Source organism: Somniosus microcephalus, chromosome 19 (genome assembly GCF_052327205.1).
Source record: "Somniosus microcephalus isolate GS21.2 chromosome 19, FLI_Smic_1.0, whole genome shotgun sequence".
NCBI classification, from domain to species: domain Eukaryota; kingdom Metazoa; phylum Chordata; class Chondrichthyes; order Squaliformes; family Somniosidae; genus Somniosus; species Somniosus microcephalus.
In genome coordinates, this window is record NC_141005.1 from 19620234 (window position 1) to 19639489 (window position 19256).

Genomic DNA, 19256 nt, shown 5'->3' on the forward strand with positions numbered 1-19256 from the left:
TTTGATCATCTGCCCTAGTTTAACCTTACGTGGCTCAGTGTCTATTTTTTTTGTCTTTTAATATTCCTATGCAGCGCCTTGGGATGTTTTATTATGTTAAAGGCACTCTATAAATACAAGTTGTTGTTGTTAAGTCTCTGGCGTGGAACTTGAACCCACAACTTTCTGACGCAGAGGCGAGGGTGCTGCCCACTGAGCCACAGCGGATGGGGTGCCAGTCACGAATATGTGTTCAGGAGGGTAATTTTCTCATTCTGTCAATAATGAACCTCTCCATCACTGGACATCCTACAGTGACTGGTTTTGTTTGGCCAGCTAACAAAAAAAATCCCATCATGGTGTTTAAGAGTTTCCAAAAACAAAACTCCTGAGAAATCTCAGCAGGTTTTTTTTTTACAGAAACCCCACAATGCAGATAGAGGCCATTTCGGCCCATCGAGCCTGCACTGACACATATCCCACCCGATCCCCGTAACCCCTACACCAACACATATCCCACGTATTTAATCCCCCTAACACTAAGGGTCAATTTATCATAGCCAATCAACCTAACCTGCACATCTTTGGACTGTGGGAGGAAACCGGAGCAAACCCAGGCAAACACGGGGAGAATGTGCAAACTCCACACAGACAATCGCCCGAGGCCGGATTCAAACCCGGGTCCCTGGCGCTGTAAGGCAACAGTGCTAACCACTATGCCACCGTGCTCCCATTCCTAATATATTTATAAACTCAGGGATATACCTGTTTATACACTGTATGAATGGAACCGCGTTTATGTGTTCAACCATAAATGTATTTTGATGCTTTGGCAACATAAGATGTACCTTATCATGCCAATAAAGCGATTTGTATTGTATTGTATTGTATTGCTTGTCTGTCAATCCTTAACGAGGCAGACATCAGAAGCCAAAGCCTGCCCCCTGCTGGTGTCTGGGTTCCAGCTTTGGGCCACTGGGAGTGGGGACAGTCACAGCGCCACCCAGCGAGCGGGAGGACCCGGCCGCCACTCCGAGAGGGAGGCGCGGTGCTCGCTGTTTTCAGTCCGGGCGGCAGGGGGCGCGCGGTGCTCGCTGTTTTCAGTCCGGGCGGCAGGGGGGCGGTGCTGGCCGTGATTTTTGGTTCCGGGGGAGGGTCGTTGTTGCCGGCTTGGGGAAGCGTGTGCCAGGCCCGGAGGGGAAAGGGGACGGGGAAGGGGATGCGGAGTGGGCCCGGTCCCGGGACCAGGTCGGAGGCGGGCGACAGGCTGGTCCGGGAGTTCCTGCAGAGCGGATCCGCCGTGAGGTGAGGTGAGGCCGGGGCCTGCGGCAGACACACGTCCTCGCTTGGGAGTTCCTCCTTCCCACCACCCTCCCGCGCTGGACGGGAGGCGCTTCCCCCTCTCCCCCGCTCTTCTGATCGTCGAGGAACCATTTTATTCAAAGCTCCGGCCACAAGCTGGTATCTGCGAGCTATTCGACTGTTGGGGGCATCGCCGCCAAGCCAGGTTTTGTGCCCAGCGTCTCTTTCCAGGAGGTGTGATGAGGAGAGAGAGAGGACACTGGCAGATCTTTTTTTTATTTGTTTATGAGATGTGGGCGTCGCTGGCAAGGCCAGCATTTATTGCCCATCCCTAGTTGCCCTGGAGAAGGTGGTGGTGAGCCGCCGCCTTGAACCGCTGCAGTCGGTGTGGTAAAGGTACTCCCACAGTGCTGTTAGGGAGGGGGTTCCAGGATTTTGACCCAGCGACTATGAAGGATCGGCGATATACTTCTAAGTCAGGATGGTGTGTGACTTGGAGGGAAACTTGGAGGTGGTGGTGTTCCCATGCACCTGCTGCCCTTGTCCTTCTAGGTGGAAGAGGTCGCGGGTTTGAGAGGTGCTGCCAAAGCCGCCTTGGCGAGTTGCTGCAGTGCATCTTGTAGATGGTAAACACTGCAGCCACGGTATGCTGGTGGTGGAGGGAGTGAATGTTTAAGGTGGTGGATGGAGTGCCAATCAAGCGGGCTGCTTTGTCCTGGATGGTGTCGAGCTTCTTGGGTGTTGTTGGAGCTGCACTCATCCAGGCAAGTGGAGAGTGTTCTATCACACTCCTGACTTCTGCTATGTCGATGATGGAAAGGCTTTGGGGAGTCAGGAGGTGAGACACTCGCCACAGATTTTCTTCTCGCTACCCTTGGGGTGCTGAGGCAAGTTGTTGCCGCCCCACTGCTGCTCCAGCTGAGCTCACTTAACTCAGTGAGGGGGCAACGGGACCAATTGGACAGCTTTTTCAGAGAGACGGCGAAAGCACGATGGGCCGAATGCCCTCCTGTGCTGTATGAGTCTACCACTCGATGCACTCCGCACTGGATGGTTCAATTTCTGCAGATACTATTTTGAATAGATCACTGGATAGCAGGACTAATTGTCCAAATGTACCCTGACAGTCAGCAAGTGCCTCCCCTTTTATAGTGATGGCAGCGCATTAGGGAAGTGGGGTGCTGTCCAAACTGAACTTTATAAAATTCTATGGCTTAAGAAGCCAGTTCCTTTTTAGTATGATCTTAACTTCACCAATTTGCCTCGTCATCTTTGTACCAATATGCAGCTAGTCCTGGCCAATATTTATCCCTCAACCAATATCACTGGGGGAAAAAAACCCAGATTATCTGGTCATTATCTCATTGCTGTTTGTGGGAGCTTGCTGTGCACAAATGGGCTGCTGTAACTACACTTCAGAAGTACTTCATTGGCTGTAAAGCGCTTTGGGATGTCCTGAGGTGGTGAAAGGCGCTATAGAAATGCAAGTTCTTCGAGTTGTCTCTTGAACCAACATGTTAAATAAAGTTCCAGAAAGAGCAGTGAGGTTAAAAACCCTGGAATCATTAAAGAACTTATTGGATGCTGCACTGGGAGGGGCTGTCACTGGATGGGCAGAATAGCCTTCCTCATCTGTAATTTCTTGCGAATCCCATTGTACTCATCACTTATTCAGATCATTCTCCGGTAACTAATTCCAGAGGCTTGCCAGCGCAAACAATATGCAGTTGTTCTTTTCTACTTGGGTTTTCTGATGTAGTTGCAGGAGACGAATTGCTCAAACAATAATGAAAATGGTAAGGACAAGCATTTGAACGATAGCCTTTAGTTTAAACAGCATTAGTTGTGGGAAAGTTAAGCGGGCAGCTGATTGAAAGCCGGACTTACTCGCAGGGCTGCACTGAGTGAGCTTCACCATCAAAAAGAGAGAAATAGAAAATCTGTTTTAAGGTGCGGAGCTGTATTTAATTTGCAGAGTCATGTGCGACAAAATGCACTATATTTTTAAACCAAAATCAGTGAGTCTCCAAATACTGGCGAACGGGCTGCACTTGGGAGTTGGGGGCCGCCGCGCGGTTAAAAGACAAAACACCAATGGAAGCTCTTGAAATTAAATTTGAAAGGAAAACTCCAGTTACCGTGCTGTTAAGGTTGTTTGCAACTGAACCACGGATTGCTTCAAGGCCTGTGCTGACCGCAGCCAGGTTACGGGTGGTGGGGAGGGGGGGGTGGTGAGGGGGATACAGCAATTGGCCTTCCCAGTCACCAGCCAGCGAAACTCTGGGGGCGGGGGGGAGTGGGAAGTGCATACGTGGATGCCGAGCAGCTCCCACAGTCGAATAGCCCATCACTACTCCCTGTCTTAAGCTTACGCATGGCACTCAGTTGGAGAAGGCGCCCATGGAGCCGAGAAACAAATCAGTCCGTCCCCCCTGCGAGGAGAAGGAGTGAAATTTGTCAAAAAATAAATAAAATTCCATTTATTATTTTGCAGAAATAGAATGATGAAGAACTGGGGTGTTATTGGAGGAATTGCTGCAGCGCTGGCAGCCAGCATCTATGTACTATGGGGACCAATTACTGAGAGAAAGAAGCGCCGGAAAGGTACTGTACCCGAGGAACGTGACTGTCAGAAATCGCTTCGAGAATTCACCCCTTTCCAGCCGTTTTCTTTTCCTGCTTATATTTTACGGCCTCTTGTTTTGTTTGGAACTGGCCTGGCCTGAATTTCATCTTTTCCTTTTTGACAGTGTCTTTATACAGCACGCATTCCACCTGTACCAGTGCTTGTGCTCAAGGGTTTATGTTCCCCTCTCTAACTTAAGACAAATAAATGCTTCATTTAAACTGTCGCAACACTCGGTTTTTTCTCCGTGTCCTGGTGACGCATTGATGTGGCAGAATGTGTCTTTTTGGCGTGAAATCAAAACGTATGACCTTACTGTGAGTGCAGCCTGTACCCAACATCGCTGCCTGCCTGATAAAGTTTTAACAATTAATGTAAACTATGCATAAAAATTTACAAATCGTTTAATATTGCTCAAAAATGAACTACTTGCTGTTGGCCGCCATAATTAGTGCCTTGCGATCTATGCCATTTGGTAGTTTATTTTTCCTTAACCTGGTCCCCCCCCCAGCATATATCAAGTATTTAAAGAGGGTGCTTTTTTCATCGGAATCCTTTTAAAATCAAATGATTAACATTAACGGTCTTTTGATTCGCCAGTTTTAAAAGAAAAAAAATGAGGGGGGGCAGTGGGTGGTGCAGAAAGACCCTAGAGTTTTCCCTCTGGGAATTGGAATTGTTCTCCTTTAGAGAAACTTAAGAACATAAAAAACAGGAGCAGGAGTCGGCCATTCGGCCCCTCGAGCCTGCTCCGCCATTCAATGAGATCATGGCTGATCTTCGACCTCAACTCCACTTTCCCGCCCAATCCCCATATCCCTTAATATTCAAAAATCTATCGATCTCTGTCTTGAATATACTCAACGACTGAGCCTCCACAGTCCTCGGGGTAGAGAATTCCAAAGATTCACCACCCTCTGAGTGAACAAATTTCTCTTCATTTCAGTCCTAAATGGCCGACCCCATATCCTAAGACTATGCCCCCTAGTTCTAGACTCCCCAGCCTGGGGAAACAACCTCTCAGCATCTACCCTGTCAAGCCCACTAAGAATTTTGTATGTTTCAATGAGATCACCGCTCATTCTTCTAAACTCCAGAGAATATAGGCCTAATCTACTCAATCTCTCCTCATAGGACAACCCCCTCATCCCAGAAATCAGTCTGGCGAACCTTTGTTGCACTCCCTCTAAGGCAAGTATATCCTTCCTTAGGTAAGGAGACCAAAACTGTATCAGGTGTGGTCTCACCAAAGCCCTGTATAATTGCAGCAAGTCTTCCATACTCTTATACTCCAACCCCCTAGCAATAAAGGCCAACCTACAATTTGCCCTCCTAATTGCTTGCTGTACCTGCATGTTAATTTTCTGTGATTCGTGTACAAGGGCCCCCAAATCCCTCTGCATACCAACCTTTACTAGTCTCACCTTTTTAAAAAAAAAAAAAAAAAAATATTCTGCTTTTCCATTCTTCCTACCAAAGTGGATAATTTCACATTTCCCCACATTATACTCCATTTGCCACCACCTTGCCCACTCAGTCAACCTGTCTATATCACTTTGCAGCCACTTTGCGTCCTCCTCACAGCTTACTTTCCCACCTAGCTTGGTATCGTCAGCAAACTTGGATACATTACACTCTGTCCCTTCATCCAAATCATTGATATAGATTGTAAATAGCTGAGGCCCAAGCACTGATCCTTGCGGCACCCCACCAGTTACACCCTGCCATCCCAAAAATGACCCGTTTATTCCTACTCTCTGTTTTCTGTCCGTTAACCAATCCTCAATCCATGCTAATATATTACCCCAATCCCATGAGCCCTGATCTTGTGTAACAACCACTTGTGTGGCACCTTATCGAATGCCTTCTGAAAATCCAAATATAATACATCCACTGGTTCCCCCTTATCTACCCTGCTAGTTACACTCTCAAAAAGCTCCAATAGATTTGTCAAACACAATTTCCTTTTCATAAAACTGTGTTGACTCTGCCCAATCCTATTATTATTTTCTAAGTGTCCTGTTGCCATGTCCTTAATAATAGATTCTAGCATTTTCCCTACTACTGATGTCAGGCTAACTGGCCTGTAGTTCCCTGTTTTCTCTCTCCCTCCTTTGCTGAACAGTGACGTTACACATGTTACCTTCCAATCCATGGGGACCGTTCTAGAATCTAGGGAATTCCGGCAGATCAAAACCAATGCAACCACTATCTCTGCAGCCACCTCTTTAGAACCCTAGTATGTAGGCCATCAGGTCCTGGGGATTTTGTCGGCATTTAGTCCCATTAATTTCGCCAGTATTTTTTCTTTACTAAAATTAATTACTTTGTAAGTTCCTCACTCTCATTAGACCCTTGGTTCCCCACAATTTCTGCTATGTTCTTTGTGTCTTCTACTGTGAAGACAGACACAAAACATTTGTTAAACGTCTCTACCATTTCCTTATTCTCCATTATAATTTCTCCTGTCTCAGTCTCTAAGGGACTAATGTTTACTTTTGCTACTCTCTTCCTTTTTACACACTTGTAAAAGCTCTTACAATCTGTTTTTATATTGCTTGCTAGTTTACTCTCATTCTGTTTTCTCCCTCTATCAATTTTTTGGTCATCCTTTGCTGATTTTTAAAACCCTCCCAATCCTCAGGTTACCTACTCTTTTTGGCAACTTTGTAAGCGTCTTCTTTTAATCTAATACTATCCTTAACTTCTCTAGTTAGCCATGGTATGCCACTTTTCCAGTGGAGTTTTTATTCCTCAAGGAAATGTATATTTGTTGAGAATTATGGATTATTTCTTTAAACGTTTGCCATTGCTTATCTACCATTATATCTTTGAACTAATTTCGCACTCTACCTCAGCCAACTCACCCCTCATTAATTGGCTTTTTTAAAGACCTTCGTTTCAGACATAACCACATCACTGTCAAACTTAAGATGAAATTCTATCATATTATGATCACTCTTCCCCAGAGGATCCTTTACTATAAGACTACTAATTAACCCTGTTTCATTACACAATACTAGATCTAAACTAGCCTGTTCCCTAGTTGGTTCCTAGAGAGAGGAGATTTGATAGAAGTGTTCAAAATCTTGAAGGGTTTTGATGGAGTAAATAAGAAGAAACTGTTTCCAGTGGTAGAGAGGTCAGTAACCAGAGGACATGGATTTAAGGTGATTGGCAAAAGAACCAGAGGGGAAAGGAGAATTTCTTTATTCGGTGAGTTGTTGTGATCTGGAACGCGCTGCCTGAAGGGGCGGTGGAAGCAGATTCAATAGAAACTTTCAAAAGGGAATTGGATAAATATTTGAAGGGGAAAAATTTGCAGGGCTGTGGGGAAAGGCCAGGGGAGTGGGACTAATTTGATGGCTCTTTCACAGAGCTGGCACAGGCACGATGGGCTGAATGGCCTCCTCCTGTGCTGTATCATTCTGTGAATCTAGCTCAGACTGGGGTGGGGGGAGGATGCACACCTCTGTCTGTTGGCTGTACCGATCCTACGAGAAACGAGTTTTGGGGTTTTCTCGAATCCAGTGCCAGTCACCATGTGGGCCCCCATGTTCGGGCACGAATTGGTAATCTCGCTCAGAAGGCCGGAGGCTGGCTGGTATGGACCAATGTCTCAGCCGGGGCAGTAAGGGGCTCTGTTCTGATTTTGGTACAGGGCCTCTCTCAGCATCTTACCACACAGCACCTGACCCTGGGAGTGCTTGGTGCAGAGACTGGGCGTCTTCAGTACGAGAGCGTCCCATTTCCTAGCGTCCCTCACCTTGAGCGGAAAATTTCACCCAATAAACAAGCACACGCATTTTATTTTTCTTTTCTTGGCCAGTGAATTCCGATGGCGTTGTCGGGATATGCTGGCTTCAAGGAGTTACTAAGGTCAGCCGACTGTTATGGGGCTGAATTATTGTAGTCATCGATCGGGGGGGGGGGTGGGGGTTGGGGGGGGATGAATCAGCATTGGCTGGGTGTGCTAATTCAGCTCCGTCAAACGGTCAGACTCAATAACCTTGCCAAGCTAATACTCCCCCAGTGTTAGCATCAGTACTCACTCTTTAATCAAAAAATATCTTTTTAAACCAGCAACTGGCATGGACGGAGTGATGGTTTGTGTTAAATCATGACTTTTTGTAACTGTTTAATATTTAAAGCTAATCTTGATGGTAAGATCTCTCTATCTCTCTGTCTGTCTTTGTCTCTCTCTCTGTCTGTCTCTCTCTCTCTGTCTCTCTCTCTGTCTCTCTCTCTGTCTCTCTGTCTGCCTGTCTCTCTCTCTGCCTGTCTCTTTCTCGCACTCTCAATTGTTCAAACTCTTAAGCACTGAGGTGGAGTAGCTTGGACGAGTCATCGATTCTGACAGCGTGGAGCAGCTGAATTAATAGTCGGAAAGATGAACCCGAAACTTCTTGCTTGTCTCTACGCTGCCTCCTGTGGGGGGGGGGGGGCTCGGGAGCAGGGAGACCTGCAAGGCTTATCAGTCAGGGAATATGGGTACTTGTTTTTTTTTAAATTTATTAGAGAATCTCCCCTGACATCTGAATCTCGGGCATGGACTGCAGCATGCTCGTGATATTTAGATATTAATGTGGCCTGTCCCTTTAAGACCACTGCCCCCGGTACACCCTGTGGGAATTCAAATAATTGTAGGTAATTTTATAATTCCTCGGGTCAATTTGAAGTCAGTAAATTTCAGCTTCCTGGGTGAGATGACTTTCTTTCCTTTACGTTTGTCCTGCATTTGCAACAAAGTGTGATGAATGCAGCATGACAAATACGCAGGACTTTTTGGAGAGAGAATCTACAGACTCGGGTTGTTCAAACTATGGCCTGTGGGCTGCATGTGGCCCCTTGATCCCTGGTAATCCGGCCCGTGGGGCCCAGGCAGCTCAATCCTACGGTAGCTTATGCTTCTTACTCACTGGAAGCTTGGCAGGGGCAGTTCTCGATGCTTGTGCCTCCTCGATGGACACATGCTTAATCAGATTTGGATCCGCGATGTCTGCAACTTAAAGGGAGCAGCGATTTAAACATTACGCATGCGGCCTGCGAGGCGCCATGCTGTGCACCCAAGCAGCCCGCTTTTATTAAAGAGACGACTTACTAACTGATTTGCTAAGAGCTCATCGTGTCGCTGGATGCTGTTCTTTTCCAGGCCTCGTTCCCGGCCTCTTGAACCTGGGAAACACCTGCTTTATGAACTCCCTGGTCCAGGGTCTGGCTGCTTGTCCGTCCTTCATTCGCTGGCTCGATGATTTTACTACGCGTTACAACTTGGATGGTCCGCAGGAAGAGCGCTGTCCGTATCTCTCTGTCACGCTTCTCCGGTTACTCCGAGGTGAGATACTGGGCGGCGGGGGGGGGGGTGTGAGGTAAAATTCAAAGTTCTGACGGCCTACGGTACATGTCTTTTTTTTGACGGGGGGGGGAGGTAGGGAGGCAGAAAAAGGATTCTGGACCAGCAGAGATACCGATAGGAAACTCATCTTTAATGTTGGTCATAGCATTATGACCCATTTTTGTCACGCATTTAGTCTCGTGTTGTGCTGTATTAATGGTTCATGGCTGAGTTTTGTTTAACCCACTGTACTACCCAATCTTTCAAAATTCCTCCTTTACTGCTTGAGATTTATTCAAATATTGTTCATCACAGACAAATTACTAACCGGAGATCATATTGTTTTGTTCAGGGTTTATAGAATCATAGATATTTACGGCACAGAAGGAGGCCATTCGGCCCATCGTGTCTGTGCCAGTTGACAAAGGACTATCCAGCCTAATCCCACTTTCCAGCTCTTGGTCCGTAGCCCTGTAGGTTCCAGCATTTCAAGTGCATATCCAAGTACTTTTTAAATGCGATGAGGGTTTCTGCCTCTACCACCCTTTCAGGCAGTGAGTTCCAGACCCCCACCACCCTCTGGGTGAAAAAAAATTCTCCTCAACTCCCCTCTAAATATCCGACCAATTACTTCTTTAAATCTAAGCTCCCCTGGTTATTGATTACTCTTAAATGAGTAGTTGGCAGATCCACTGTGTATTTCCAACATTTTCTGCTTTTATTTCAGATTTCCATTATTCTGCAGTTTAAAAAAAAAAATCTTTACGAGAACTATTGGTTTTGTCATTTATTTTCTTTGCGTGTGTCTGCCCTGCACTTGGCATGATTGAAACCAGAGGCTCACTGAGAGAAATCACAGGCACAGACCTGTCATTGTGTGATCCAGGGTGTTGCAGCATTCCTGGGTGCGGCTCTGGTGTACGACGCTGGCTCTCAGCAGCTTGGTCTGGAGACTCTTGAAGCTGGGGAGAGATGAGGAGTCTTTCTTTTACTCGGCCAGTTGTCATGATCTGGAACGCGCTGCCTGAAAGGGCGGTGGAAGCAGATTCAATAGCAACTTTCAAGAGGGAATTGGATAAATACTCGAAGGAACATTTGCAGGGCTGTGGGGAAAGAGCAGGGGAGTGGGACTAATTGGCGAGCTCTTTCAAAGAGCCGGCACAGACACGATGGCCCGAAAAAGAACATAAGGATTAGGAGCAGGAGTAGACCTGTTGGCCCCCGAGCCTGCTCCGCCATTCAGTAAGATCATGGCTGATCTTCTACCTCAATCCAGCTTCTCGCCCTCTCCCCGTATCCCTTGATTCCCTTAGTGCCCAAAAATCTATCGCTCTCAGTCTTGAATATACTCAACGACGGAGCCTCCACACCCCTCTGGGGTAGAGAATTCCAAAGATTCACCACCCTCTGAGTGAAGAAATTTCTCCTCATCTCAGTCCTAAATGGCCGACCCCTTATCCTGAGACTATGACCCCTGGTTCTAGACTCTCCAGCCAGGGGAAACGGCCTCTTAGCATCTACCCTGTCAAGCCCTCAAAGAATTTTATATGTTTCAATGAAATCACCTCTCATCTTTCTAAACTCCAGAGAATATAGATCCAATCTCTCCTCATAGGACAACCCCCTCATCCCAGGAATCAATCTAGTGAAGGTCTCCTCCTCTCCCCCTGGTCACCAGGTCTCTCCTGTGCGACCTCCTTCTGTGCTGCATTCTATGGTCGTGGATTTCTGTGTGTCGGGCATCCGTTCCATTTCCAGATCTTTTTTAATTTTCTTCAGATGGTTAAATTTCCAAAAAAAAACAGAATTATTTTATAGGTTGAACTACCCTAAGTAGTGAGCAATTTTTCTTCTCCCATTTTCTTTCCTTCTCTCATAAGGGTGCTGACTCCTGCTTGGGTGCAGTCCAACGGGAGCCAGCACTCCTCCTGGTACATCAGCCAAGTGGGCATTCTTCACGTGTGAACGTAACTGGTCCGTTCACCCGTGGGAGGCATCACAGCTGAGCCTGATCATGTCTTCATCTGATAGCCACACTCTCTCACACCCACTGGGGTAAATGGGGAGCCATCAGAGGCAGAAACTGTGGCCGATTGTCTTTCCCCTTACCAGCTCAGCAGCACTGAGGTGAATTGTGTTGCCTCTTTCGTCATCCTGGTTAAGCTGAGCTGACACAACACAAGCCAGGGATTGGATAATGAGCATCTTTTTAAAAAAAAAAAAAAAAAAAAACCTTTCTCTACCTATGGCAGACTGGACTAGTTCATTTGACAGTAATAAAAACTGAAAATGCTGGAAATACTCAGCAGGCCAGGCAACATCTGTGGAGAGAGAAACAAAAGTTAACGTTTCAGGTCGATGACCTTTCGTCAGAACTGGAAAAGGTTAGAGATGCAACAGGTTTTAAGCAAGTACAGAGGCAAGAAAAGGGGGGGGGGGGGGTGGAAATAACAAAAGGGAAGGTGTGTGATAGGCTGGAAGGCAGGAGAGATTAAATGACCAAAGGGATGATGGTTCTGCTACTCCCATTTACACCTCTTCGAGACCCAGCTCTTGTTTCTTTACTTGTCCCATGTTATATCTCTAACTTTTTCCAGTTCTGGCGAAAGGGTCATCGACCTGAAACGTTAGCGCTGACCTGCTGAGTATTTCCAGCAATATCTGTTTTTATTTCAGATTTCCTGCAGTACTTTGCTTTCATCATTTGACGGTAGTTAGAAATGTAGATGTTTGCAGTATGATTTGCCCGATACGTTCGGGAATTCAACGTTTTGAACAGCGTAATTTCCAAAAGCTTCTTTTGTCAGTGTTTGCAAAGTACGTTGATTACCATAGACGTATAAAAGTACATCATTGGCTGTAAAAGGCTTTGGGACGTCCTGAGGTTGGGAAAGGCGCTGTAGAAATGCAAGTCTTTCTTTAAACGAGGCGTTCTGTTGCTGCTGAGCTGCGGTTACGATGCAGGGAGCTCATTCTATGGCTGAGCTCTCCCAACTGCTGGGTGAGCTTGAGGGGCGGGGGATGGCTGCACATTGAGTGTTTTTATTTCCTCCTTCTCTGCTGCTAGTATTATCCAATGGAGAAGAGACTGCAGAGGATGTGGTGGATGCAGGAAGTCTCCTGGATATCTTGAGGATGTACAAGTGGCAGATGTCTTCATTCGAAGAGCAGGTAAACAGCACGATATCAAAGGGCCTGTGGTCATCCAGTATTGTCACAGGTAAATGGCAAGACAGCTTTATAAATGTGCACAATCACTGATAGTACGGGGGGAACTCGCTTGGTTAGTGCCTTTCAGCGATGGATGCTGAGCTGTAGAGTTTCTCCCTGTTCCATCAGTAGTTTGTGAGAATTCCCCTTTTTGGGACCGCTATTATTCCAAATGATTCAACATTGACCCGTATTGGTAGCTGTGATTAAACTTTATTCAGCACAAGCAAGGATCAATACAATTACTGTATCTTAAGCAGCAGATTACAGGGTATAATGAAGAGTTATACTACCCCGTTATGCCTTGGATAAAACAAAGAGTTCTCTGCTCCCTCTGACCCGTCTCCACCTCCTGAGTGTCTCCCCGAATTTGCCAAAATCGACTCCAATCTTCTACACTGTGTGGCTGTCGAGACCCCCCTTCTTGTACCCTTACTCCCATTCAAAACCTATGGAGTCTTACTGAACCAATCACTGGCTTACACTCAACCTTCCCCTTTCTCTGTATTTTTCCACAGCAGTTAAACTATTTCAAGAACCTTGGTTCACACGCAGGCCCCTTTCCTATCTGTCTGCTTTGCTATGTTGTTATCAGTCTAGTTCTTGCTTGAGCAGTTCCCAGCCCTTTTCCAAGGTCCTGCTGTAATGTTCTTTCAATGTACCATTGTAATAAATGTTTGCTCTTTATTTAGTCACGTCAGCCATTATTTTCCCATCTACCCTTTAAGCTAATTATGTTTGTCTACCTATATAAAAACAAGTATTAATAAGCAAAAATACTATAATCTTACATCACTGATAGGTACTGACCCAGTGAGTGTTTCTCTCTCTACCATCAGTGATGGGTACTGACCCAGTGAGTGTTTCTCTCTCTACCATCAGTGATAGGTACTCACCCAGTGAGTGTTTCTCTCTCTACCATCAGTGATAGGTACTGACCCAGTGAGTGTTTCTCTCTCTACCATCAGTGATGGGTACTGACCCAGTGAGTGTTTCTCTACCATCAGTGATGGGTACTGACCCAGTGAGTGTTTCTCTCTCTACCATCAGTGATAGGTACTCACCCAGTGAGTGTTTCTCTCTCTACCATCAGTGATAGGTACTGACCCAGTGAGTGTTTCTCTCTCTACCATCAGTGATGGGTACTGACCCAGTGAGTGTTTCTCTCTCTACCATCAGTGATAGGTACTCACCCAGTGAGTGTTTCTCTCTCTACCATCAGTGATAGGTACTGACCCAGTGAGTGTTTCTCTCTGTACCATTAGTGATCGATGGTGACCCAGTGAGTTCCCCCCTGTACCATCAGTGATGGGTACTGACCCAGTGAGTGTTTCTCTCTCTACCATCACTGATAGGTACTCACCCAGTGAGTTTCTCTCAACAATTCTATAAGAGCAGGGAAGTGAGATCCATTTGAAGAACTACCACTGCTGCACTTGGCTAAATGGCCATCTCTGTGCTGTAATTTCTGTGATCCTCCACTGTATTGTCATTCAGAGGAACGCTGAGGATCATTTACCTCACTGGGAGGTGCTGACCCTTCGTTTCATCTCGTACCATCACCGACAGGTACTGGCCCATTGAGTTCCTTCCTGTCACGGATTAATGCTTCTCTGCGGTCTACTTTTAAACAATGTTTCTGGCAAAATGGGAAACTCGTTCATTCCTGCCGTAGTCCTCCCTATCTCATTTCTTCTCGTGCGCTGACTTCTGTCGCGCCTCACCCTTGTTCTGACCCCTTTCCTACTTCCCACCGCGTGACGACGTTCTTCTCTTCCTGTGTCGGCAGGACGCTCACGAGCTGTTTCACGTTCTCACCGCGGCTCTGGAAGACGAGCGGGACCGCCAGCCTCGGGTTGCACATTTATTCGACGTTCGGTCTTTAGAGGTAAAACGGCTTGAAACTGGGCTTGTGTTCTAAGGGTTGTAAAAGTGACACCCGGTGAGGGAGGCCTCTTGTGCTTTAAGAAGGCCGACCACCTTTTGCTGCGTCCAAAACCGAGCTGGGCTTTTTTTTTTTAAGAAGAGACTGTACAAGCGCCAAATAATCTGATCGCGTAGGCTGTCACGTTTCAGGATTTTTTGGACCATTTTTCCAAAGGAAAATATTTGGAAATAATTTACATTTATTTTAAATCAAAGTGGGTTCATGCAGACATATGCTGCACCTTCTGAGGCAAAGAGGAGGTTTTTTTTTGTGAATGAGCCGTGCATTGAAAATGTGTATTAAAGCTGGTCGACCAGACTGTGAAACGTTGCTGCTCACTTCGAGCTGCAAGAGTGAGAGTCGGTTGACTCGTCCCAGACTCATTAACTCGGGATGGTCCCCATACATTTTGAGAATAGCAGGAGATTTTTTTTCAGGGAGGGGAGGGAGGGTGGGGTGGGAAGAGGTATCCATTTTACTGGAAGTTCTACTGGTGAGTCACTGAACGGGGGAGAAGTCGAAAGGACCCCCCCACACCATTTCCTGCAAACACTGGAAGATAAAGGATGAAGGCAGCTATGTGAGGAGGCCAGTTCCACCTGGAGCAGGAGCAGGGCCGGGAGAGGGAATACTACGCTCTTGGGCGGCGGCAACCAGAAGTCTGATCAGAAAAAAGTTTAGTTCGCCCACTTATGTAGGATAGTATGGTGCGGTTTATTATTTTTTTCATATTCATGAGGAGGGATTTGAGGTTGTGAACTAAGGGAGTTATGATTATATCTCTCACTCGACATTCACTCACTGTCTGTAAAATAACGCAGCTTAAATATAACTTGCATTTATATAGCGCCTTTGATGTAGAAAAACGTCCCACAGGCCAATGAAGGAGATATTATCTGGTACTGTGGCATAGTGGTTATGTTACTGGACTAGTAATCCAGAGGCCTGGACTAATGATCCGAAGACATGAGTTCTGAATTTAAATTCAGTTAATTAAATAAATCTGGAATAAAAAGATAGTATCAGTAAAGGTGACCATGAAACTATTGGATTGTTGTAAAAACCCATTTGGTTCATTAATGTCCTATAGAGAAGGAAATCTGCTGTCCTTACCCGGTCTGGCCTATATGTGACTCCAGACCCACAGCAATGTGGTTGACTCTAAACTGCCCTCTGAAATGGCCCAGCAAGGCACTCGGTTGTACCAAACCGCTACAAAGAAGTATACTAAGAATACGGACTGCAGCGGTTCAAGAAGGCGGTTCTTAAGGGCAGTTAGGGATGGGCAATAAATGCTGGCCATGCCAGCGACACCCACATCTCATGAACGAATAAAAAGAAAATGAGGACAGGTGACTACAAGGTTAAAAGTGGTAAGTTGACCGTGAAACTATTGGATTGTCGTAACCGAGTGCATGAACAGAGAGACCTGGGGGTATAGGTGCACAAATTGTTGAAGGTGGCAGGACAGGTTGAGAAAGCAGTTAAAAAAGCATACGTGATCCTGGGCTTCATAAATAGAGGCATAGATTACAAAAGCAAGGAAATTATGATGAACCTTTTATAAATCACTGGTTCAGCCTCAACTGGGCTATTGTGTCCAATTCTGGGCACCACACTTTAAGAAGGATGTGAAGGCCTTAGAGAGGGTGCAGAAAAGATTTACAAGAATGATTCCAGGGATGAGGGACTTCAGTTACCTGGATAGACTGGAGAAGCTGGGGTTGTTCTCCTTGGAGTAGAGAAGGTTGAGAGGGGATTTGATAGAGGTGTTCAAAATCATGAGGGGTCTAGACAGAGTAGATAGAGAGAAACTGTTCCCATTGGCGGAAGGGTTGAGAACCAGAGGACACAGATTCAAGGTGTTTGGCAAAAGAACCAAAGGCGACATGAGGAAAAACTTTTTTACACAGCGAGTGGTTATGATCTGGAATGCACTGCCTGAAAGGGTGGTGGAGGCAGACTCAATCACGGCTTTCAAAAGGGAATTGGATAAGTACCTGAAGGAAAAAAAATTGCAGGGCTACGGAGAAAGAGCGGGGGAGTGGGACTAGCTGAAGTGCTCTTGCAGAGAGCCAGCACAGGCTCGACAGGCCGAATCGCCTCCCGTGCTGTATCCATTCTATGATTCTAGGTTATAAGGAGCGTCTTGAAGGAGATGAGATTTAGGGAGGAAATTTGAGAGCTTAGGGCCTAGGAAGCTGAAGGAACAGACACCAATAGTGGGCCGAAGGAAGAGGGGGATGTACAAGAGGCCAGATTTGGAGGAATGTAGAACTCGTGGAGAGTTGTAGGGCTGGAGGAGGTTACAGAGATAGGGAGGGGGCGAGGCCATGGAGAGATTTGAATACGTGGACGAGAATTTTAAATTCGAGGCGATGGTGGATCGGGAGCCAATGTATATCAGCAAGCACGGGGGTGATGGGTGAACGGGACTTGGTGCGAGTTCGGATACGGGCAGCAGAGTTTTGTCTGATTAAAACATTGGAAAAAACACACGAGGACACGAGTGAGAGACACAATATCCAGTTCCGAGTGCAAAGGGGGCTGGGGAATGGGACTGAGGAGCGCGTTCAGAGAGAGGGCACAGGGGAATGGGACTGAGGAGAGCGTTCAGAGAGGGCACAGGAATGGGACTGAGGAGAGCGTTCAGAGAGAGGGCACGGGAATGGGACTGAGGAGAGCGTTCAGAGAGAGGGCACGGGAGAATGGGACTGAGGAGAGCGTTCAGAGAGAGGGCACAGGGGAATGGGACTGAGGAGCGCGTTCAGAGAGAGGGCACAGTGGAATGGGACTGAGGAGAGCGTTCAGAGAGAGGGCACGGGAATGGGACTGAGGAGAGCGTTCAGAGAGAGGGCACGGGAGAATGGGACTGAGGAGAGCGTTCAGAGAGAGGGCACGGGAATGGGACTGAGGAGCGCGTTCAGAGAGAGGGCACAGTGGAATGGGACTGAGGAGAGTGTTCAGAGAGAGGGCACAGGGGAATGGGACTGAGGGGAACTCGTTCAGAGAGAGGGCACAGGGGAATGGGACTGAGGAGAGCGTTCAGAGAGAGGGCACGGGAATGGGACTGAGGAGAGCGTTCAGAGAGAGGGCACAGGGGAATGGGACTGAGGAGAGCGTTCAGAGAGAGGGCACAGGGGAATGGGACTGAGGAGAGCGTTCAGAGAGAAGGCACAGGGGAATGGGACTGAGGGGAACTTGTTCAGAGAGAGGGCACAGGGGAATGGGACTGAGGAGAGCGTTCAGACCCCCCCTCGCCACCCCCCCCTCCCCGGCTTATACCATTGTAAAAGTAGGTACTGGGCAGTTCGGGTGCAGTCCTAAACGCAAGAACCAATTGCAGCTCCACTCAACCCAAGAGAATATCAGACCAGAAATTTGTAACCCACACACAAAAAGTGACTCGTTCACACTTGTCCCGAATGCAGGATGGGTTTGTTTGCACTAGTACTGCAACACCAGGCCATTTCAAACCCTGTGGGAACTGATTTTTTTTGTCCATTACCGCAATCAACAAATTCCTCATTTGTTTAGGGAAAAAAATGAACTTGCTTTGTGCCAGGCTGGGTAATCTGTGTGTCTCATTGGTTTTTGTAGACTCTGCAAGAATTGGAGGAAAAACAGCTGAGCTGCAGGAGCCGAGGTAGGAAATGTTCCAAAATGTACTTTAGCAACGAACGTTCTCGATCCGACCGTGTTAGTAAACGACTCTGCACAGCGAGGGGCCCGGCAACAAGAACAGCTCGACTGCAGAGATTAAATCTATGGGATGAATTTTCCTAATACGTGCAGGCAACGAGATGTTGCGCCCACAGCCAGCATGTATTGGAAAGTTGTGGGATTGAGTTCTGACTTGAAGGAATACAGCATGATGAGGGCCGACTGTGACCTAGGTTTTGAATATTTATCTGAAAAAGACGGCCCTGTGTTCAATTTTAAAAACATGTTACTGACGGGTTAAAATTATTTTATAACGTAGTAAACCGTCCCTGGGCATTTCACAGGAGCGATGATCAAACAAAATTTGACACCGAGCCACGTAAGGAGATATTAAGACAGGAGCTAGGGCAAAGAGGTAGGTTTTAAGCAGCATCTTGGAGGAGAGAGAGGCGGAGAGGTTTAGGTTGAGTATGCCAGAGTTTCGGGCCTAGGCAGCTGAAAGCACGGCCGACAATGGCGGAGCAATGAAAATCAGGGAGGCACAAGAGCAGTACTGCTTATCCGTGTTCTTCCCCATTTTTTTTCCTCTGGATTTTGTGGTCATCGAGGTGAGGGATGTTAGTGCTGGGGAACCAACTTTCCACTTTCTGTACCGGGTGTAACATAGAAACATAGAAGATAGGAGCAGGAGTAGGCCATTCGGCCTTCTCCGCCATTTAATGAGATCATGGCTGATCATCCAAACTCAGTACCCTGTCCCTGCCTTCTCCCCATATCCCTTGATCCCTTTAGCCTCAAGAAATATATCCAACTCTTTCTTGAATATATTTAATGAACTGGCCTCCACCACTCTCTGTGGCAGAGAATTCCACAGGTTCACCACTCTCTGGGTGAAGAAATTCCTCCTCATTTCAGTCCTAAATGGCTTACCCCTTATCCTTAGACTATGACCCCTGGTTCTGGACTCCCTGGCCATCAGAAACATCCTTTCTGCATCTAGTCTGTCCAGACCTGACAGAATTTTATAGGTTTCGATGAGATCCCCTCTCAATCTTCTAAACTCCAGTGAGTATAAGCCCAATCGACACAATCTCTCCTCGTACGTCATTCCTGCCATCCCAGGTATCAGCCTGGTGAATCAATATCACTAGCACTCCAAGGTGAGGGAAAGCTTCGTCCAGCCTGTCCCAACAATGTGCCTCAGCCCCAAACTC

General features: G+C 46.9%; 1 protein-coding gene across 4 annotated transcripts in view; it reads left to right on the forward strand.

Moving 5' to 3' along the window:
- The first annotated feature begins 1120 nt into the window (after positions 1 to 1120).
- Positions 1121 to 19256, forward strand: part of usp30 (ubiquitin specific peptidase 30) — a 38277-nt gene continuing 20141 nt past the window's right edge. For 2 of the 4 annotated variants that reach the window (XM_086012050.1, XM_086012051.1), the window contains exons 1-6: positions 1122 to 1284; positions 3776 to 3885; positions 9060 to 9242; positions 12310 to 12413; positions 14242 to 14340; positions 17980 to 18025. In XM_086012050.1, coding sequence (XP_085868176.1) covers positions 1199 to 1284; positions 3776 to 3885; positions 9060 to 9242; positions 12310 to 12413; positions 14242 to 14340; positions 17980 to 18025 — 628 coding nt within the window. In that variant the 5' untranslated portion in view covers positions 1122 to 1198. Of the gene's footprint in view, positions 1290 to 3775; positions 3886 to 9059; positions 9243 to 12309; positions 12414 to 14241; positions 14341 to 17979; positions 18026 to 19256 lie in introns of all 4 variants that reach the window. The other 2 variants (XM_086012052.1, XM_086012053.1) reach the window with 2 other exon arrangements.